The sequence below is a fragment of the Trichosurus vulpecula genome, chromosome 2 (genome assembly GCF_011100635.1).
Source record: "Trichosurus vulpecula isolate mTriVul1 chromosome 2, mTriVul1.pri, whole genome shotgun sequence".
Classification (NCBI taxonomy): domain Eukaryota; kingdom Metazoa; phylum Chordata; class Mammalia; order Diprotodontia; family Phalangeridae; genus Trichosurus; species Trichosurus vulpecula.
The window spans coordinates 398,021,022-398,043,987 of record NC_050574.1 but is presented as its reverse complement, the minus strand read 5'-3'; the positions used below and the strand labels follow the sequence as shown (position 1 = coordinate 398,043,987).

At 37.3% G+C, this 22,966-nt stretch overlaps 1 protein-coding gene across 2 annotated transcripts in view; it reads left to right on the top strand.

Moving 5' to 3' along the window:
• LOC118838394 (probable bifunctional dTTP/UTP pyrophosphatase/methyltransferase protein) overlaps window positions 1-20,807 on the top strand; it is a 50,554-nt gene extending 29,747 nt beyond the window's left edge. Inside the window, exons 10-13 of one of the 2 annotated variants that reach the window (XM_036745681.1) lie at window positions 2,405-2,537; window positions 14,446-14,589; window positions 16,551-16,673; window positions 19,678-20,807. In XM_036745681.1, coding sequence (XP_036601576.1) covers window positions 2,405-2,537; window positions 14,446-14,589; window positions 16,551-16,673; window positions 19,678-19,886 — 609 coding nt within the window. In that variant the 3' untranslated portion in view covers window positions 19,887-20,807. Of the gene's footprint in view, window positions 1-2,404; window positions 2,538-14,445; window positions 14,590-16,550; window positions 16,674-18,064; window positions 19,176-19,677 lie in introns of those variants that run through there. The other variant, XM_036745680.1, reaches the window with a different exon arrangement.
• The last annotated feature ends 2,159 nt before the right edge of the window (window positions 20,808-22,966 follow it).

Here is a 22,966-nt window from a genome sequence, read left to right as displayed (position 1 = left end):
AGTTGCCTCCAAAAAAAAGATTCCTAGTACTAAGTTCTCTTTCTAGTAGGGTTATTCCTATTCTGTACATCTAGAGGAAAAGCTTCTGTGATAAAATGACATGCCTCTGCTTGACATGCACAGTCTAGCTCCAGCCTGTCTTTGTAGACTGATTTCATATGGCTCCTAATCAAGATCGTACATTCCAGCCAAATTGCCCTGCATAACATAATGTTCTCTATGAACAACACCCCGTTTCCCACTTCTGGGACTTTGCACAGGCTGTCCCTTATGTCTGGAATGCCCTTCTTTTTTCATATCTGCTTATCAGAATCCTTAGCTCCCTTTCAGACTCAACTCAAATGCCACTTCCTAAAAGAAGCTTTTCCTGGTTACCCCATTAATTGGTACTGCACCCTCCCACCCCAAGATTATTTTGTATTTATTTTCTATTTGCTTATATGTACTTGTTGTGCACTCGTCCCTTTGAGGGCAGAGATTATTTGGATTTCATCTTTATATCCCCAGTGTGTAGCCCAGTTACTGACACATTGCTGGTAGTGGTCATTGAAGCCTTCCTCTCGCTTAATAAATTCTGATCAGTTGATTTCCAGTCCCCATATACTGAGGGAACCAAACATCTGATTTGGCCAGAAGATTGCCACTTTTTCATTTATGTTGTGACAGCCTGGGAATTGTTAAGATTTTGTACTTTGCCCCTGGAACCTGGAAGTAGCTGTCACTAAATCAGTAATTGAGTAACAGCCAAGTTAAACTGTAGTGCTTTACCTTGAGTCTACAACTTAACCTGTGAATTTTGGAATACAGAAATAATTTCATTTCTGAAGTTCAGTGTCCCATAGGCTTAGCTTGTAAACTGGACAGAGGAAGAACCAACTCCTTACTTTGGCCGTACCTTATTCCTCCTACAAAAGGCCAGTGCCTTCTTGTGTCCAGTTTGAAAAGCAAGTCCCATTGTTGAACCTTATACATGTGGAATGTATATACACCCTTCTAGTTTGTTCTTTCCCCTAGGCCTTAACGACATATGGATAGAGCTAAGACGGGGGAGTTAGGCAAGTGGTTTGAGAAATTACTAATGTACAAAAGTGAATCATTGACATGTAGGCAGCTGAGGGAAGGGGGAAGGGAGGAAGATGCTGACAGCGATTGCCTTTTTGTTTCTCTAGAATAACAGGATTGTAGAATGAGAGTCTTAGGGGCTTCAGAGCTCAAATGGTGGTGGCTCCATCATTTTCTCAGTGAAGAAACTGAAAGTCTGTCGTGGTGGCTACACCTGAGACTGAGTCAGCTATCTTCCAAATAATCCCACTGGTCATAAAGGGAACCACTTAGGAGTGAATGAATGAGTATAAATCTGGTAATCCCAGCCACTGTGGAGGCTTAGGCCGGTGGATCATCTGAGCTTAAGAGCTCTAAATTGCAGCAGCACCAAAGCCAATCAGACACCCACACTAGTCAGGCTACAGTATGGTGAATTCTCAGGAGTGGAAGAGGGTGAAGCACCAATTTGCCTAAAGAGGGGTGGACTGGCTCAGTTTGGAAAACCAGAGCAATTTAAAACTTCCACGCTGATCGGCGTTGGAATCAGACCCCTGCACTTCCAACCTGGATGAGATACAGAGGCCCAATAGAGAAGAGAAGAGAAAAGAGAAATCCACAAAAGTTAAATGATTTGCCAAAAGTCTTGCATGTAGTAAGCGACAGAGCTAGGATCTGAATCCAGGTGCTTTGAGCACAAATCAAGAATTTTTTCCATTTTACCAAGTACCGAAATTAGCAGTGCTACTGCACCATGCCAGCATCCCAGTACCTTATGGATGGTATAAAACATAAATGGCATATCTTGTTTTTCTATTTTGAAGATAAATAGAAAATATCTTTGATAGTTAGGTGGTGCAGTGGATAGAGTGCTGGGCTGGGAGTCAGGAAGACTTACTTTCCTGAGTTCAAATCTGGCCTCAGACACTTACCAACTCTGTGACCCTGGGCAAGTAACTTAACCCAGTTTACCTCAGTTTCCTCATCTGTAAAGTAAGCTGGAGAAAGTAACGGAAACCACTCTATTATCTTCTGCCAAGAAAACCCCAAGTGGGGTCATGAAGAGTCAGACATGACTGAACAACAGGAAAATAGCCTCTGACTTCTTTTCCTGATTATAGGGCTGGTTTTACACTCATTCATTCCCTCTCACATGATTCCCTTTTTGACCGATGGCACAATTTGGTAGATAGCTGGCTCAGTTGCAGGCATAAGTGTGTACCTATGGAACTGATAAGGAGAAGACACCTGGTTCATGCAGGATTTAAACCTGGACCTTGACCTTCTTTTGTGAGATGCAAATGTGTCTGTCATCCATCTGAATAATATCTTTTCTCTGGACGTGGTGTGGTGTTATTTTCAGGACTCCTATTATCACAGCATGGAGACAAAACTACGTTTTATGAATGCCATGCATAGCATAATCAAGCTGACTGCAAGGGATGTGGCCACAGCTTTTGACCTGTCAAGATTTCGCTCTGCCTGTGATTTGGGAGGTAGGGTGATGTTTTACTATGGCTTATGTAGGGAAGCCGAGGAGTTTATCTCACTTATCTACTGGATCCTCCAGTTTAGATAAAGAATTTGCCTTAGGAAAGTAGCTTATCTTGTTTTGATTATTGCATGTGGTTGTAGTCTGGCCAGTTCAGTCATTGAGACTGGCAGGAATCTAGTGAGCAGTTGGAAGGGGCTCTGAGTAATAAGTCTGATAGCGTATACAACATTCTTTACCCATAGGCTCCCAGCTCTACTAGGAGGAAAGAAATGTGTTCCATTGGCTGCTCTGCTAAACCAGAATTGCCTATTACAGTTAACCAGTTTTGTATCCAAAGGCAGCATAGTAGAGCAGAGAGTATTGTATTTGGAGTTAAAGAACATGCATTTTAGTTGAGACTCTTATCAATCTGTGTGACCTTGAGAAAATCATTTAATCTCCTTGCCCCCAGTATCCTCAGCTGTAAAATGTGGGAGCAGAATTAGATGATTTCTGAGGTCCGTTGTGGCTCCAGATCTCTGATCCTATATTGCCTTTTAGAGCTGTTTTGATTTTAATTATTGGTACAGTAGGTCGAGTGCCTGCCAAGGAGTCAGGAGGATCTAACTTCAAATTGGGCCTCAGATACTTAATAACTATGTGACCCTGGGCAAGTCACTTGACCCCAATTACCTCTAAAACAAACCCAAAGGATTTTTATTATTGTTGTTAGCATATACATTGTGGTTTTACCTTCACTCTGCTCATTTTTCACAAGTTGTTCTCAAGCTTCTCTGAGTTTTTCATATCCTTGTTTTTTATGGTCCAATATTCCATTACATACATAGGCCCCCTTTTTTTCAGCCCTTTCCTAGTTGATGAGCACCCTCTTTCCGTTTTAATGCCATAAAGAGTGCTCTATGAATATTTTAACGTACATGACATTTTACTTTCTGTTTTTAACATCTCTGGGGTTCATGTCCAATAGGTATCACTAGGGGAACGGGTATAAATAGTTTATATGTTTATTTTATGTTTTTATTTATGTGTATATATTTGTTTATATGTATTTATATTTATTTGTTTATTTACATAGTTTGTTTATGTGCTTTCAGAATTCCAAATTATTTTCCAAAATAGTTGGATTTACAGTTCTGTTTGTACATGAGTATGCCTGTCTTTCCATAGCCCTCCCAATACTCATTTCTCTCTTTTATCATTTTGACTATAAGGTAAAACCTCAGAATTGTTTTAATTTGCATTTTTCTCATTAGTAATTTGGAACAAATGGCTGGGATTTGCAGTTCTTCTTTTGATCACTTATCTCTTGGGGAATTGTTGAGGCTAGGGAACTATATGTTTTTAAGGGTGCTCGCTGGGTCCTGCTCGAATGAATTCGACTCAAATCTTCTCTCAGCCAAAGAGAAACAAAGTTTATTACAGATTCACCATATTGGGCTGTCTTAAGAAATCTCACAAGTGGGCCAGATGATGGAATCTGAGCACCTTCTTGGAGGCAAGATGAAAGTTATATACACAAAGATTGTGGGACGGATCTAGGGTGGTCCTGGGGTTTGGGGAGGAGGGGTTTAGGGAGGGTCTCCAGGAATCTAAGGAGGAGCTTGATGGAACTGGGGCGAGGTCAGATTCCAGGAACCAAGAGAATGGGATTAAGGGTGGAAGTAAGGCTACCTGGAGATAACAGACAATGTAGGGCTAGGCTAGTTTAAGGGTAACAGATTTGGGCATAGACACTTTAATAGGACCAAAGGTGGAAACTAGCCAGAGAATGGAGGGCTAGGCTAGGTTAAGAGTAACCTAGAGATTTGGGCCTAGCCATAATGAAAGGCTTATGGCCTTAGGCAAGAGCCTCATCTAGTAGGAAGATTTAAGGGACATTCAAGGGGGCTCCCACAGTCTAAACTCCATCAGAATGACAGTCATTTGTAATTGTGTATATATGATACATAATAACATTTTTTGCTTCACTATTCAGTAGTGATACTGTTCTCTTTTGGGACTCTTGTATTTATATCAGGGTCAAGTTTTTACCTTGTAGAAAGAGTTTAATATAGTTTTTGTTTGTTTTTTTCCTGTGTGCTTTACCCATTCTTCACTTGGGTATCAGTTTTCAGTGGAAGATATTGGAAGACATCCAAGCTCTCAACAACCATATGAAAAATGCTCTAAAACACTAGTAATTAGAGAAATGCAAATTAAAGCAACTCTGAGTTTCTAACTTATACTCATTAGATTGACAAAGATGACAGAAAAGAAAATGAAATAACAGTTGTGGGAGGGGCTGAGGGAAAATACGCATGCTAATGTGCTCTCAGGGGAGCTGTGAATTGATATGTTCATTCTGGAAAGTATCTTGGAACCTTGCCTAATGTGTGCATGCCCTTTGATCCAGAGATAACACTACTAATTCTATACCCCCAAAGAGAGCCAAGAAAGAGGAAAAAGATCCATATGTGTAAAAATATTTGCTTCAAAGGTAAAATCAACAAAGGTAAAATAGATGGCAACAGAAGGTGACAGAGAGAGGAGAATGAGGATAGAGAAGTATCATGGAAACCTGGAAGAAAAAGAGTAGGAAACAAGATATATGAAGAACTGATTAAAATCTATAAGAATAAGAGCTATTCCCCAGTGTATAGTTCTAATGTATTTATTTTATACATTTTAAAAAATTTATTCTGAAGAATGGTTCATAGACCTTACTGGATTGCCCATGACTCATTGTGAATTTTACCTTACCTCTTTTCTGTTTCTCTCTCTCTCTCTCTCTCTCTCTCGATCTTGCTAAAGGTGCATACATTTTGTTTAGTCTTTTCAAGAAAATCAGTTCCCTTTAGTTTACTGGTTCAAAATTCTTTTAATTTTAATGTTTGTATATTTTCCCTTTGATTTTTAAGCTTTCTTGGTGGTTTTGTTGGTGTTTCTAGGTTTCCATAGACGTACACTCAGTTCATTAGTCCTTTTTTTCAAATTTATCAACATGTATTCATTGATATTGTATAGTGGAAAGAACACTGGAGCCAAAGGATTTTGATTTGAATCATGGCTCTTACTTCCTTCCTAAGTCATCATATGTAAATTATTTCAGCACTCTGAGCCTGTTTCCTCATCTGTATAAAAAGTGGTTTGGATTAGATGACTTCCAAAGTTCCTTCCAGTTCAGAATCTGTGATGTTGTATTGAATTGGGATCTGAGGGCTATTTTAGCTGTGTCCTATAATTTTGCTATGTTCTTTGTCGTTGTTATCTTTTTAAAATTATTTGTTGTTTCTTTGATTGGTTTATAGATTCACCTGTTATTGAGGATGTCATTTTTCAATCTCCTTTTAGATCTGTGTTTTTTGCTTATAATTCCTTTATTAACATTTTTATCCTTTTTTCCAATACAAATAAGAGTACACAATAGAAGCTTTCCATGGGATTCTGTCTTGGACCCTCTTTTCTTCTCTATTCTACTTCACTTGGTGATCCCATCCATATTCCATGGATTTAATTACCACTTATTTGCTGATTATTCTCAAACTTATCTGATTGGTTGCTAGCCTGCCCACAAGAAGAATAGCTATTGCCTCTTTGGGCTTGGTGGGCCCTCTTTTGGGGCCGTTGTGTTTGTATCAGGGCCAAGTTTTTCTCGTAGAAGAAATTTAATAGAGCATCTTCCATTCCTTATAGGGAATAGCTTTTGTAACAAAGGTATTAATTTATCTTTAATTGTTTGATTTATGAGTGAATTCTGTCTGGATCGAGTTTTTTCCTTTGGTAAATTATTTGAGCCTGATTTGATTTCTCTCTCTGAGAATCATCTAAGATATCAATTTCTTGTTTAGTTTAGTTTTTTTCCAATGACTTGTTTCCTTTCTAAGTTTAACTGCATTAGACTTGTGCAAAACCTTTTCAATTTAATATAGTCAAAATGATTCACGTTAACTTCTTTGATGCTCTCAATCCTTTGTTTGATCTTGTATGTATGCTTCCACGATCCAGCAGTCTGACAGGTAATTACTTCTTGTTCCTCTGATTTGCTTGTGGTTTCACCTTTTAAGTCTAAGTCAGGTATCCATTTGGACCTCATCTTGGTATACAGCGTGAAATGGTGCTCCAAACCAAATTTCTATGTATCTTTTTCTAAGAATTTTTTTTTCTTTTCTTTACTGTTTTCCCCTTTTAGTATACTGGCTAGTCTCATCTCTTATTCGTGGGCCTTTGTGCTTGCAGTTTTCTTCTTTATTCTCTCTGTATTCCTCATCAAGGGTGGAACTTATGGGAAATAAAAACATTGCTCCCACCTGAACACCCCACCTTGTTAGTGCAATTATAGATCTCTTTTGCTTCCCAACTCCATTTTTTTTTAAGGATCTTTCTCTGAGGAGCTGCATTCTAAGAAATATTAATAAGTGAAAGAAATAGCAGGGTATGGTGGAAAAAGCTCCTTCCTGTCCAGATTCAGGGATGCCTGTCAGATTTCAAGCCCTAGCTCTTTTACTCACCATCTGTTTACTCTCAGGACAATTTATCATCCCTGTGAATCAAGCCTCCACCCTCCCTCAGCACCAGGTCCTCTCAGAAATTAGAGTTACTCACACAAATGCTGATATCCCCACCACCCTGGGGTAGAAGGCAATTTTGAGAAGCAGGGGAGAAGAATACTTACTGAAGTGCACACTATTCCTGATGGCAACCCATTTTAGCTGTGGAATCTTGGGAACGGTTCTTCTCCGGGGTGAGAGCCCTTTGGCCATTGCCTCCCTAAGTTCCTCCCTCCTAAGGTTCTTACCTTGTTCTCCCAGAGCCCCCTCAATCAGGTTGAGAAACAAAAAAAATAAAGCAAACAAACAAACAAGAACACCCTCAGCCTTCTCTTTTTGGCCTTAGATCTCATCCCTCCCCCTTCTTTTTGCTGGAAATATCTCTTATGCTATGAGGGAGTCTGGATTCTGGTCTACAAAATATTAATTCAGTTCTCTCTGTAGTATTCTGTAGTATTATACTTATAGGGGTTCTATCTCAATGGACCTCAAAAGTTGAATTTTTTTTAAATTTTGTTACTAACCAATTACTTGTCTAGGCTTAGAAGCGGAATTCATGGCTTCCACTACTTAATCTTTTTCTATTAATGATATTTGTATACCTTTCTTATTATGTATCTTGTTTGATGGTTTTTCCTAGTATATGTTCTTCTCACTTGTTTTCTTCTGAAGTAATGTCTTAAAAGTTTTTGTCTTTTGCTGAAAGACCTTTTTTTCATTGATGATTAAGCTCAATTTTGCAGGATATGTTACTTTGGGGTACAAACTCAAATCTGCTTTGCTTTCAGGAATACTGTGTTCCAATTCTTCCTTTAATTTCTCCTAAACAGGAATTCCCTCTTGATCAATCAATTTTCCTTGATATTTGAATGTTTCCTTACAGACTAACTGCAGTATTTGTTCTCACTGAATTTCTGTAGTTTGTCAGAAATTCCAGAAAATGTTTTGAAACTATACTAATAGAATCACCAAACTGTATAAATTATTTGCCTCACGGATATCACTACTAGACATGGGGCATATATGCAAGAATATTTATGGCATCCTTTTTTTACAGTAGCAAAGAATTAGAAGGAAATTTGGTCCAATCCATTGGGAAATGGCTGAACAAGTTTGTGGCATTTAAATATAATGGAATATTGTTGAAAATATAATGAAATATTATTATACCATTAGAGTTGCCTAGGTGCTGAAAGGTTGTTACTTCATCCCATAGTCATATAGCTAGTATGTATCCAAGCCAGGATTGGAACTTCCAAGACTCTGCCTCTGCCAAAAGACCACTCATTCATAATCAAAGAATACCAACTTGATGTCTTCATGCCTCTCAAATCCTGCTGAGTGTTGGGAAAGAGGTGGAAATTAGTAGCAAAATGAGTGAATCTTATCTGACAGAGCTTACTACATTCAGGAGAAAGGCAAACATAAGTTCCTTTTGTTTTTGAGATTCATTCTGCCAAAATAATTTTCTTCCTAATTAAACTACAGGGAATTAAAAACATTTTTTGAGATGAGAGAGGACCAGGAGAACCATGTACAAAATGACTACGGGAATGTAAATGAAAACAACACCAAAAAGCATCAAAACAAAATAAAATGCATTGCTTCCAAAAAATCAATAGTGCAGGCCAAAGGATTATAGGCAGCTAGAGAAATTGAAGAATAATTAGAAAAAAAAATAAAAGCAATCTAAGATTAGGAAAATTATCAGAAGAAAGTCAATAAAATGGAAAAATAGAGATCCAAAAATTTATGGAAGAAAATAATTCCTTGAAAACTGGAATTGAGCAAGGAGAAGCTAATGACATTATAAGACACAAGACATAAAATCAAAAGAATGAAAAATAGAAGAGAATATAAGACATCAAAACAACAGATTTGAAGAAGAGATCACGGAGATAATGTAATAATTGTTGGACCACCCGAATGTTATGATTAAAAAAAAGAATCTCGATACAATATTACAAGAAATTATTAAGGAAAATTGCCCTGAAATTCTAGGAAAAGAAGATGAAGTAGAAATAGAAAATAAATCTACTAATCACCACCTGAAAGAGATGCTGGGATGAAAACTTACAGGAGTATCATAGCCAAGTTTCAAAACTCCCAGGTTAAGGAGAAAATATTACAAGCAACAAGAAAAAAAAAACAATTTAAATACTACAATGCTACAGTCAGAATTACACATGACCTAGAACCTTCTACATTAAAAGATCATAGATCTTTAGAGCAAAGAGCTGAGATTGCAACCAAAATAACTTACCTAGAAAAGTTGAGTATAATACTGAATGAAAAAAAAATGGACATTTAACTAACTGAAAAGCATTTGTGACAAACAGACCAGAACACAGTGGAAAATTTAGGAGAAATAGATGGTAAGCATTAAAGATCAATCATAAAGTATGCAACAAGGTCAAACTGTTTATTACTTACATGTAAAAGTGTTATCAGTATTCTTAAGACTGTCATCAGTTACTTGGGTAGTTTGAAAGAAAGGTTAGGGCTGAGCTGAGAATGATGGAGTGATTCTAAAAAATAAAATTGGGTAGGAAAAGATAAAAAGAAGAGTTATCTCATAGAAATGAGGTGAAAGGAAGAACTGATAGAGAGGAAGCAGGTGGGAGTGGAAGGTTAGTAGTGCTGGAACCTTGCTCTCATCAGATCTGGGTTAATAGGTGAACAATATATATATACACACATCTAGAAGGGTATAAAAGTCTTGAAAAGCTAGATGACTGCTTCTCAGGTATGATGTGGAAGAGAATTCCTATTTGGGTCAGAATTGAAAGAGATTATTGCTGAGGTGTCTTGCAGCTCCTGTACCCTGTACCCAACTTTCCCATACTCTTAGGTAGTAGCACTTTGATGGGATCACTACATTCCAAAGTCTGGTGCTGCTGGCTTTGGAACATCTGTTGACAATTTTACCCATTTAGGTAGGGCTGCTGAAGCTGGGGTTGGAGGAGAGGGGAGGGGAAGGACAGAAAACATAACCAGACTCACAAAAGAATGACATAAACCCCAATACCAAATTTATGACCATAGGGGATGTAATTGGCTTGAAAACCAAACTGCTTATCTGAACAGGGTAGGCTTCTCTAGTGGCTTCATTTAATTGCTCTCCCAAGTTGAAAATTGCGTGGTGTGCAAAGAATTAGACAAAGGAAATTTTAAGTTCTTTAAGGGACATGTGGGTAGCCTGTGAACTGTCCTACTCATCTCTCAGAGAAGTAATATCTGTGTGGACCCTCAGCAAGTCACTTAACTTACAGAGACAGGTAGTAGATTGAGTACCAGGCCTGGAGTCAGAAAGACCTGATTAAAATCTAGGCTCAGATAGTCACTATGTGGCTCTGGGTGAGTCTGTTTGCCTCAGTTTCAAATTAATAAGATGAGGATAATAATAGCACCTACTTTATGGTGTTGTTGAGAAACAAATGAGATATTTGCTTTAAAAAAAAAAAAGAAACACTTAGCACAGTGTCCAGGAGGCACTACATAAATGCTGAGGCTTTTCCTTCCCTTCCTCAACTTAAATTCTCTTAGCTTTAATTTTCCTTATCTCTAAAATGTGGATAAAAGAAATAAGAGGGCTGGCAGACAGGATAAAGGAGGGACTTTTAGAAGGTTGAGTAGATTAAGGTGGAGGATGGGAGGAAGAGGATAAGGGAGGCACTCTTAGTTGTGGGTAGTTTAAGGTGGAGGATGGGAGGAGAAGAAAAGGGAAGGACTTTTGGAGGGGTGGGTAGAATAAGGACTAAGATCAATTAATTAGGACAAGTAATTACAACTTTGAATGTGACTGGGATAAATTTATCCATAAAAAAGAAACAGATGGCAGAATGGATTAAAAATTGGCATCCAACAATATGTTGTTTATAAGAAACAAAATTGAAAATGAGAGATACACACAGAGTTAAAATAAAGGGCTAAAATAGAATTTATTATGCTTTAGGTGATGTGAAAAATGCAGGGGTAGGGATCATGATCTCAAAGTTATAACTAAAATAGATTTAGTTAAAAGAGATAAACAGGGAAACTATACTATGTGTCACCAATATTATTCAGTATTGTTTTAGAAATGCTAGCATTAAGGGGCAGCTAGGTGGCACAGTGAGTAGAGTACCAGCCTAGGAGTCAGGAGGACCTGAGTTCAAATCCAGCCTCAGACATTTGACACACTAGCTGTGTGACTTTGGGCAAGTCACTTAACCCCAATTGCCTTGCCTTCCCCCCTCAAAAAAAAATGCTAGCAATAGCAACAAGGGGGGCAGGGAGGGGAAGCAAGCAGGCTTAGCAGTATCAGATCTTAACTGTATTATGAGGTAGTAATTATCAAAATTATCCGGTACTGGCTAAGCAATACATAGGTAGATAGATACAGAGTAAGCTTACAATACACAATAGTAAAGGATTATAGGGGATAAGAATTCATTATTTGGTGAAAATTATTGGGAAAGCTGGAAGGCAGTGTGTTGGGGCATAGACCAATACCTTAAACCAGGGGTGGGAAATGTGCAGGCCACATGTGACCTTCTAGGTCCTTGGGTGCAGCCTTTTGACTGAGTCCAGGTTTTACAGAACAAATCCTTCTATTAAGAGGATTTGTTTTATGAAGTTTGGATTCAGTCAAAGGGCTAAACTTAAACCATATACCAAGATAAGATAAAAATGGATATATGACCTAGATATAAAGATACAAGAAAATTAGAACATGAAACACATTACCTATTAGACTCATGGATAAAGAATAATTTATAAATAAACAAGAGATAGCATTGTGAGGTATAAAATGGATAATCACAATTATGTTAAATTTTTAAAATCCTATACAAATAAAACCAACATATTCAAGATTAGAAGGAAAGCAGAGGGGCAGCTAGGTGGCAAAGTGAGTAGAACACAGACCCTGGAGTCAGGAGGACCCAAGTTCAAATTCGGTCTCAGACACTTGACATTTGTACTAGCCATGTGACCTTGGGCAAGTAACTTAACCCTAATTGCCCTGCCAAAAAACAAAACCAAAAAAAAAAGAAAGAAAGCAGAAATTTGGGGAAAAATTTTCATTGGCAGTCTTTCAGATAAAGGTCTCATTTCTCAAATATAGGAAGAGCTTTTTTAAATTTATAAGACAGTGATTCATTCCCCAATTGATAAATGGTCAGAGAATATGAACAGGCAGTTTTTCAATGAAAAAAATGCTCTAAATCATATAATAATATAATATAATAAATATATAATATATAATATAATAAATCATATAATAATTGATGAGAGAAATGCAAATTAAAACAATTTTGAGATCTCATCTTACACCTATCTGATTGGTTGAAATGATAGATGCCTTTCAACTGGTTAATGGCTAAACAAATTGTGGTTTATGATTGTGATGGAATACTACTTCACTATAAGAAATGATGAGATGGTTGATTTTAGAAAACATGTAAAGTCTTGGACCTATAAAGGAAGATTCTAGCCACTGCCAGAGGAAGAACTCATAAATAGAAGTGTGTATAGTATGGTTTTACATATATGCATATGTTCACATTGTATTGTAGCCTTCTCTAGCACAAGCAGGATGAGGAAGGAGGGAGAAAAAAATAAAAAGTACACAGCGAGAAAAAAGAAAACTTAGAAGGAAGCACAGAAAAGCTGAGTAGCTTTGAAAACAATGTATAGTATTTATTACATAGCTTTCCAAAAAAAAATGAACAGTGTGAAATGGAAATCCATGGTTTTATATTGCATCCTCGTTTAATGTTCTCCTGTGTACGTGGAAATGTTTTCTTTTTCTCCCTCATTTTGTATTTGAGTTTAAAATAAATTTTTTTTTTAAATTGAATTGCACAGATTATAGAACTAGGAAGCAAATTCATGGGTTTTCTTGTTACCCGGTTGTATGAAGACCCTTTAAGAACAAATCAGTTTTATATGTTAAGTACTGAAAGTGAGGCCTTATCTCCTAGAAATTAGTTTAACATCCCAATCTTATAATCTGAGCTAAAGAACCTATCCTCATCATGCCCCTACCTAACTGTGGGACATCTGACAAATCACTTTATTTCTTCAATCTCTAAAATGAGAGTTGTACTAGATCAGGGATTCCTAACTTTGAGTCTCTTAACTTTTTTTTTAAAAAAAAATTTTGATAACTATTTAAATATAATTGATTTCTTTTGCAATCTTTTATAATTTGGGGAATTTGTGCAAAATAACTTTGTAATTCTTTTTGTTAAAATAAAATATATTTTATCTTATACATTAAAAAATAAATATTCTGAGAAGGGATCCATAGGCTTCACCAGATTGTCCAAGGGTTCCATGTCACAAAAAAGGTTAAGAACCGCTGGTTTAGGTCATCTCCAAGGGTCCTTCCAGCTCCAGTGGACTATGCTTCTATTATCATCAAAGATATAAAATGAGCAGGAGCTAGAACTCTGAGCAGTCTTCACACCATTTCAACCATTTTATTTCCCAGTTAGGACCTTCTCTTCCTATATGGCATTTTGTGTCTGATCAATTGCTAACCTGCCCACAAGAAAAAAATAGTTACTGCCTCTCGGTGAGGGCCCTTGTGGTTGTTTTAACAATGTTAGCACTTCCTGTGAACAAAGTAACGATACCAACCTTGTAATGTTTTGTGGGCATCATGTCATCATGAAAAAGGTAGATTTAACCTATCCTAAGTCATTAAAATAAAATGGTTCCATCATCTCATCAGTGTTTCGAGCTAAGGATCAAATTGAGGTCTAGAATAATGTAAGAGCTCTTCATGTGTATTCTTTATGCCTGAAATTGTTTTTGTGTCAAATGCCTAGTTAATACTTTATTGATATTTATGTGTGTATACATATACATACACGTGTGTTTGTGTGTGTGTGTGTGTGTGTATCTGTATCACTAGAACTAGTCAGGAGTTACACCTTGATCTCTAGGAATCTTATGTTGGGAACAGAAAGACAACAGGGCAGAAGCATTCTCTTTCATTACATCATTCTTCAATGGTATTATTCACTTTTTTAGCATTCCAGCACACTAACCTGAAAATGCTTTGAATGGTGGTCTCCCCTGTGTTTCTGTTTTCTGAAGACAAACAGGCTGCTTGTCAGGCTGGTCACAGTGATGGATTTTTTTAGCCACAGACTCTTAAAGCCTATCTGCTAAGTTATAGAATGGCTGCCATCTGAGTAGGTAGAGGGATTACCCACATTTACAAAATAACAGGCCTTTGCAGTGTTGAAGTCTGTAATTAGAGAGAATTCTTTTACACCCATCTTTTAGCTTGTATCTTCCATGTCGCCTAAAGGCAAACTTGGCTGTGCTTCAAGTTCTTTGTAACTGCCAGGAAAGTATTTTTGGTTCTAAATTCTTTTCTGTCCGCAGGCTGTACGGGAGCTTTGGCCCAAGTGCTAATACAAGAATACCCAAATCTAAAAGTGACTGTATTTGACCTTCCTAATGTCATTGAAAATGTTTCTTGTTTTCAACCTACTGGACAAGACACCAGTCGAATAACTTTCACATCAGGTAATTTTAAATGTAAGGGGAAAAGAAAGCTGAGAGTTAGTGGGAGTACAGTGAACTTTCATTCATAAGACCTGAGTTCAGATTCTGGCTATGCCATTTATTAACTGTGTGACCTTGAGCAAGTTACTTAACCTCTATATACCTCCATTTCTTCATTTGTAAAGTGAGGGGGGATGGACAAAATAACCTTTAAGGTCCCTTCTGACTCTAGAGCTGTAGTCCTAAGACCTGTTTCATTATCACCTAGGCAAAATAGTGTAGGACAGAATGAGAGGGTCAGATCTTGGTTAGAACTTCAAAGCAATATTTTCAACTGGTTTGGGTTACAAGGGAAACTTGCAGATTTTTTAATTTAATTTTGAATTAAATTTTTTAATTTTAAATTTTTAAAAATTTCCCACTAATTAAAAAAAATCTTTTCAATCTTAAAGCTTTTTGAGCATCGTGTCATAATTAAAAAGGTTGCTTTAACATGTTTTCGGTCATTAAAAGAAGATGGTCCCGCTATCTAATCATGCTTCAAGCTGTGGACCAAAATGAAGACTGGAATAATGTAAGACCTCTTCATGTGTATTCTTACTCCTGGGATTCATCTGTCCTCTAGATTGAGTACGTAAAGCCCCAGAATTAAGGTGTCCAAGATAAGGAGGCTTCCGCTATGAACTTTTTGTCATTGTAGCCCTAGCGAGGTTCAGATAGGGATTGCAAGAAAGAAATGGAAGATTTCACCTTAATATTTCTCTTGATTCAGCAGAGATGTGAACTTAGACCTAGATTGATTTGAAATTGAAAACAAAAAATAGCCTTCCCTTCTCATTGTGTGTGCCTTTTTTCTAGTGGCCATGATTAGAACACAATGATAACCAAATTTGGAGGGAAGTTGGTTATTTTTTTAATAAATATGACTTTTACAAATGACATATAGACTCTTCTGTTTCTCTTAGTTAGAACCTGAATCCCATTGCTAACTACCCCTACTCTGCCTCCCTGTCTTTCCCCGTTTTACTTCTTTGTGAGAGGCAAGGTGGTCTAGTAGGATAAAGAATTGGCCTTGAAGGGGGCAGCTAGGTGGTGCAGTGAGTAGAAGAGTACCAGCCCTGGAGTCAGGAGGACCTGAGTTCAAATCCAGCCTCAGATACTTGACACACTTACTAGTTGTGTAACCTTGGGCAAGTAATTTAACCCCAATTGCCCTGCCTTCCCCCCTCAAAAAAAAAATTGGCCTTGAAGCCGGTGGAATCAATCATGATTCTAGAGGATGAGTAATGAAGAATCCTACTCACTTCCTGAGTGGGGACATACATTTTGGACATGGACAATATGGGAGTTTGTTTGCCTTGACTGTACTCATTTGTTTACAAGGCCTCCATTTTTTGTTTTCTATTTTTCCCCTGTGGTCGGGGAGAGGAAGCAGCAGGGAGGAAAAAATGCTCAATAACTGAAAAAAAAAATACATTTAAAGTTCACGTACCTCTCTGGTGCATGTTATTTTTGTGACCCTAGAGGAGTCACTCTTGCTTCTCAGTGATCCCGACTAGTGACGTCAAACTCAAATAGATACAAGGGTCATTAAACCGTACATAAGTATGCCTGCAGGTGCATATTGACTTAGAGAACCACATACTAACATTATTTTATTCTGTTTTTTTTTTAAATTTTGTTAAATATTTCCCAATTACATTTTAATATGGTTCCAGCCACATCCTGGAGTGTTTCTGGCTGCATGTGGCCTGTGCATGTTTGACATCTCTTCTCTAGACAACTTTCTGAGACAATAAGTTACAGAGATGGGACTGACTTGCATTGGTAAAGGGAATTAAAATAGTGACAATAAAATAGTGGGTCCAGTCCCTATCCATCTCTACATTGTGGGCAAAAGGTCTCATAAGCCCTTTCACTAAGAATGTTTGAAATATCTTCCATTTTCCTAAACTTTTCTTCATTTTGTTGTCTGTAACTAGGGGACTTTTTCGAAGATAACATCCCTGAAGCTGATCTTTACATCCTTTCAAGAGTCCTCCATGACTGGCCAGAGGACAAGATTGATGCATTATTAAGTAAAATTTCAGATCTTTGCAAACCAGGTAAGGAATTTCAGTTTCAAAAGCTGTGAGGGGGCTGTGCTAGAGCTGTTCTTCAGATGTTACCCACCTTAGGCACGTTCTCCACAAGTCCCTCCCCACTCTCTCTAGGCCAAAGTTGGCCTAGGTAATAACCATTAAGCTTTCTGTAGGTTCTGAATCCTTTGATCTCATAGCAGTGTAGAGGGCATTTATGAAATTATTTTAAATGATTTTAAAGTTAGGTGTCAGATTTCTGCTTCTTGTATTCTAGCTGTTTATGACAAAGCAGAAGTGTTGGGTCTCTTTTACGCTATCAAGGGAAGTTACTTCTGTAATCTTGTAATGTAAAATATTGCCCATTATTCATGGCAAATATAATTTGAATGTGCATTTAAACCTTTAGAATTAATGGCATGCTGATAAAATAAGAGTGTATATTATAATACATTATAATAATATCATAATACATTATAATGATATATTGTATCAGATGTGTAGTTATATATAATTGTATGACATATAATTATATATAATACATACAGTATAAATATGTATCTTATATAATAAAATATAGTACATTATAATATAGTACATATGTGTATTATGATATATTAGTGATACATTATAGTATATTATGATACATTGTAATAATATATTACTATGTAATGGCTTTTTAGAAATTGCTCATTCCCTAACCAGAGCATTTGCTAATTGATTTGCCTCTCGTTTAAATGGCATGTTAATATTTTCTGATGCTAGGTATGTAAATCATATACTGGATAATGATAATGATAATGATATCTAATATAGAGAGCTTAAGGTTTGCAAAGTGCTTTATATGTTATTTCATTTGAGCTTCCCGGTGACTCTGGGAGATAGGTGTTGATTCTATGTAAATACCCATTTTACAGATGAGGAAACTAAGGCCGAGAGAGGTTAAGTGATTTGCCCAGGGTGAGAGGAAGGATTTAAACTCAGATCTTCCTCACTTCTAGCCCTGCATTCTGTCCCCTGCACCACATCTAACAGCTTGCTTAAAGATACCTTGTCTTTCTAATAATCATCCATCAGCTGATTGTTCTGCTGTCCCGTGAATCTATCAGATTTGAATATAGCTAGATCTATAGATTTTTTTCCCATTTAAATAAGATGTTCATGCTTTCAGAATCTGTGTGTAAGTAAAGAAACAGCACAGGCATGGAAAATACTTGCAGGGGGTTTCATGGTATCTTGTCTTTCTAATAATTGTCCGTCTTCCTGTGAAATTTAGCCCACTCGTTAGGATTCTGAATTCTCTTCTAGCATAGCCTTGGTTTCTTGTTTTGTTTTGTTTTCAGAAGTAATCCACTGCATATGTGTCAAGAAACTTGTCAATTTAATGAACTGTGTTTTGATTTATTTTGCAAATACAGCCTGTGCCTTGCTAGTAGCTGAAATTGTACTTGGCGAAGAGAAGATAGACCCTCCAAGAGCTGTGCTGCAGTCTCTTAGTATGACGGAAGGCAAGCAGAGGAGTAGCTCAGAATACAAACAGTTGTTGGAAAAATATGGATTTACCCAAGTGCAAACCAAGATAACAGGAAACTTTTTGGATGCTATTTTGGGATTTAAAAAAACCACACATACAGTGAATTAAGCAGTTTAGGATTTTTTAGTTCAACTATTTTCATAATACTGCCACCATAAATAAAGCTTAGTCATCTAGGGAAAAGTCTCGATGCCATCACCTCGACCTTTTTATAGCCGTTTTCAGACTCTTCCTGGGCCTAAACCTTTCGAACGCTGTGGTCCTACTTGTGGATGGCCACAGTGATTGATCTGTGGGTGTGCAAGCAAATGTTCTCACACATACCAGCTGAATCCATGGAATAGATGCAAAAAGATTAGACTCCTTAACCCCAGTCGCCTTATCATCTCTTGGTATTTAAAACAGGCACTGAACTCATCTCTGAGGCTGCAGGACTGCACCCCAATCAGATTATAAATAAAGAAGTGTTCTGTTCTGTGGGTATGTTTATGACAAGTTTTGTGGAAGGTCTGGATTCTTTTTCTTGTATTTCTGTATGTTCAGTGTTTTGTGTGTATTCATGAAGCTTTAGCCAAGTTTTTTTTTAGCTGGCCAAGTAATTCTGTTACCTCTATACAGTTTATGGGATATGAAATTATAGGCAAGTTTTGCCTGATTTTTCAGAAGTTGTCTTGAATATCACTGCAAATTTCCGTTTTTCCTTTTGACTGTGAAATGCCATTTTGGAACTTAAAAAAACATGCACTCAGTTTCAAGCATTTTTGGTTATTGAAGTCAAACCATTTTCATAACACTAATGCATTATAGCTCTGGCTTCATCTCACCTACTTCTGTTCTGATAAATAAAGTGAACTAAGGAGGTTAACATAGTTAGACTTTGAATGAGTGCATCAGTGACTATTAATCCTGAATTCTAGCCAAAGGCTAATAAGTGGAAGAAAGTAGAAAGAAAGTAAAATGGCCTTTGTTTCAATAAAAGTTTTTGTAGCCATTAATGCATGTATAATTTTGTGTCTTTTTGTGTTAACATTTGCCATCCACTGTTGAACCATAGGATCATAGCTGATCATTGGACCATCAGGTCCATTCCCCTCTTTTTGCAGATGAGGGAATGAAACTTCAGAGAAGTTAAGTGGCTTGCTCAGGGTTACACAGGAGCTATCAGAAGTGGAAGTTGACCTTAGGTCTTGACTCTTAAGTCCACCATTCTATCTATATTATGCCTTGCTACCTCTCAGAAGGCCAGTTTCACTCTAACGGGAATTCAGGTCTTCCTGGCTATGTCTGTCTCAGTCCTCTTCCTTTGCTCATCACCTTTTTTACAACCCCATTCCTATGAACCATACTCTGACTTTACCTTTTCTATATTCTTGAGCCCCTTAACATTATGCATTTGACTCATATCATTGCTATGCCAAGACCTTGCCATGGTGGACTCCTCGCAATTCTTAAAATGATTTCAGATTCTCAACATCTGTCTTGCATTTTCAACATCAGGATCTGGCCTCTTGCTGTCTGAAATGGTCTTGGATGACAAGAGAAACAGAAGTGTGTGGCTACAGTCCTTGAGCATGCTTGTGCAGACAGAGGGAAGGGAGAGGAGCAGCAATGAATACAGATGTTTACTCGAACAACATGGCTTCAGAAATGTAGAGACTGTGCAAACAGGAAATCTGTTAGATGCAATTTTATGCACCAAGTGTTAAACCACTTCTCTGGCTGTATTTAACACTTTTACTAAACCTATGTATTCAAGTAGATTTACAGATTTTGAAATTAAATCTTTTATGAAATTTTATTCAATTAATATTTCAATTTAAAGGCTTGTAAAAATAACATAGGCCCATTTGGTTATTGAAAACATCATGTGTCTATGAGCTATTATAAAACATTTCCCATGTTCCAATAAATGCAAACTGATAATGAATCCTTCTTATCACTGATCTCAAAGTATGTTGTAACAATAAGGAATTCAGTGAACATTTGAGAGTCTTTAAAATGCGCACCCACCCTCAGCATCTACACCATAGGAGACACTGTGAACTGGGAAGAGTAATGAGAAAATGGGAATCTATTGATGTAATTTCGTTACCTTATCTCCATAGCAGTTTTATTACATGTTTTCTTTTTATGCTCTTATGTTAACCTGCTTTGAGAGTTCATTTTGAATACGTTTTGACATCTATATTTCTACTCCACTTTTTCTTTTTTAAATGACTTTCAAATGTAGACCATTTACATCATATATTTTAGCCAAAGCTATCTTATTTCTCTAAACTGCCTACTTGTTTAGCATAATACTTGTTTCTATAAGATCTCTCTTATACTTGGGTAGAGTTGAGCAGTCTTTTGTGTGTTTCTTCATCCTCAACAGCTAAGCCTTTTTTTGTTTATTTTTTAAGAATATATTTCAAATTTTACATGTTCCAACATTTCCCTGCAAGTCCATGACTGTTCTGAACTTCCTTCTTGCCCAAAAGTAAGTGTCTGAGGCCAGATTTGAACTGACTCCAGTGTAGGTGCTCTATCCAGTGCACTACCTTGCTGCCCCTTCTTCTACATATTTTTAAATGATTCATTGATGCTATTTTCTTTCTTCCTCTTTTTTTTTTGATATCACCACTACTATTCTTCCCCCATTCCCTTTCTTAAGTACTCCCCTCAACTTCACCCCAAAAGCCATCTTTTATAGCAAATTGCTAACAAAGCAAATCTGTACATTGATTATGTCTAAAAGTGTGTTTCCTTCCTTACTTCTAGTCTATCAGATCTCTCCTAAGAGGTAAGCAGCATGATTTATCATCAGTCATCTGGAGTTACAAATGATCATTGCATTCTCAGGTGTTTGACAGTTGTTTTGCTTTACAATGTTCTAGTCATTGTATGAATTGTTTCACTGGTTCTGCTCACTTAATTCTAGCTAACGAATGCAAGTAACAATTATATATTCAGTGCAGTAAAGGCTTTAATAGCTTAAAATTGCACTAAGATTTCTGGAACATTCTGTGTTTTCCTGGAAATCACCAGTGATCTATTTATTGCTAAATCCAGTAGCCTCTTCTTAATGCTAATCTTAACCTATATGCAGCATTTGATACTACTGATCATCCCCTTTGAAATACTCTCTTTCCAGAGTTTTTGTGACATTGTTCTGTTGTGATTTTATTCCTACCTGTCAGGACAACAGCATCTGTCTTATTTGCAAGACCCTCGTTCATGTACTGCCTCCTGTGTATAAGCATACCTCAGGACCGAGACCCCTCCTCTTCTCTTTCTAGGTGATCTCATCAGTTCCCTAAGTTGAGTGTCCAATCTACATACGCAGTCCTCCTTGCCATCCTGAGCCTCAGTCCTAGACCTGTGATTTCACTGGTATACAACAGGGGTGGGGACCCTGTGGTCTTGAGGCCACATGTGGCCAACTTGGGCAAGGCCTTTTGACTGAGGCCAAGTTTTACAGAACAAATCCTTTTATTAAGGGGATTTGTTCTGTGAAGTTTGGATTCAATCAAAGGGCTGCACTTGAGGACCTAGAGGGCCACATGAGGCCTTGAAGCCACAGGTTCACTACCCTTGGTGTAGAGGATTTCCTGCCACAGATATTTCCTCTACTTATTCAGGTTGACAACCAGTTGGTAACTTACAGCCTTAGAGATCTCTGGGCAACTCAGAGGTTGTGACTTACTCAGTATCACAGTATGTGTCACAGACAAGACTTGAACCTAGGTCTTATCTAAATCTGGTTCTTTTTCCACTATCCATGTTGTCTTTTATAAGCCACCCTGAATTTATAATACCCACCCTAATTACCATAACAGCCATGCATTATAATAGGAAAAGCACAGAATGCTTATGACAAAGAGGGATCCTTTTAAAATAAGACATCATCTCAGCCATATAACCTGGTGCTACACATTTTAAACAGCTCTAAAACTTCTTTGAGCAAGAGTCTAGCATTGATATATAGGTCTGTTGTCAAAGGATCATTCTAGCCAAGTTCAGAGAGGTACATCACTAGCTTGACTTCAGAGTAATGAAGTTTTTGGCCATAGCAATTTTCAAAGTTCCCACTCCTGAAATTACAGCACTTTAAAATGTCAGCAACTACTATAAGATAATGCTCCACAATTTTCTTCTGTTGCTATAAATCTAGACAGATGGACAGTATTCTAGAGTTAATATGAGCTTTCCCCCTACCAATAAAGATTAGAATCCCAATCAGAAAGCAAACATTTAAGTAGTAATGGTTTTGAAGGGTGAGGATGTGGTAAAGAGAAGTAAGTATCTGATCTTGAAAGAAAAGCACAGTGCCAGTATGAAAAATAATATTTTTGTCCTTCCATCTATATTAATAACAAAATAAAGAAATTCAGAGATCTTAACTAACAGTTCTTGTGACAAAGCCATTGCTTAGAGACCTTCATAGAGCTGAGCATTAAGTAACAGGCAGGTAGTGTTTCCTTGTCAGTTAAATATTCAGCGGAGCTGAAAACAGTTAGCAATAAGCCCCACCCTCACATCTGCTTTTCCTTGCTTGGCTTAGGACTTTAGAACAAGTTACTTGTGAGTGATGGCTAACAGTTTATTGCTTACATTGTTTGCTAGAACTTCTCACACAGTCAGTATCCTGTCTCTGTCAGTTGTTAATGCCGCTGTCATCTTAAACTGGTCACTTCATGTTTCACTCAACAAATATAGAAGGCTTGCTATGTGCCATCGACACTGGTACTGTCCCTGGCACTAGGCACTGGTAATACAAAGATGAAACAAGACAGTACAGTATCTG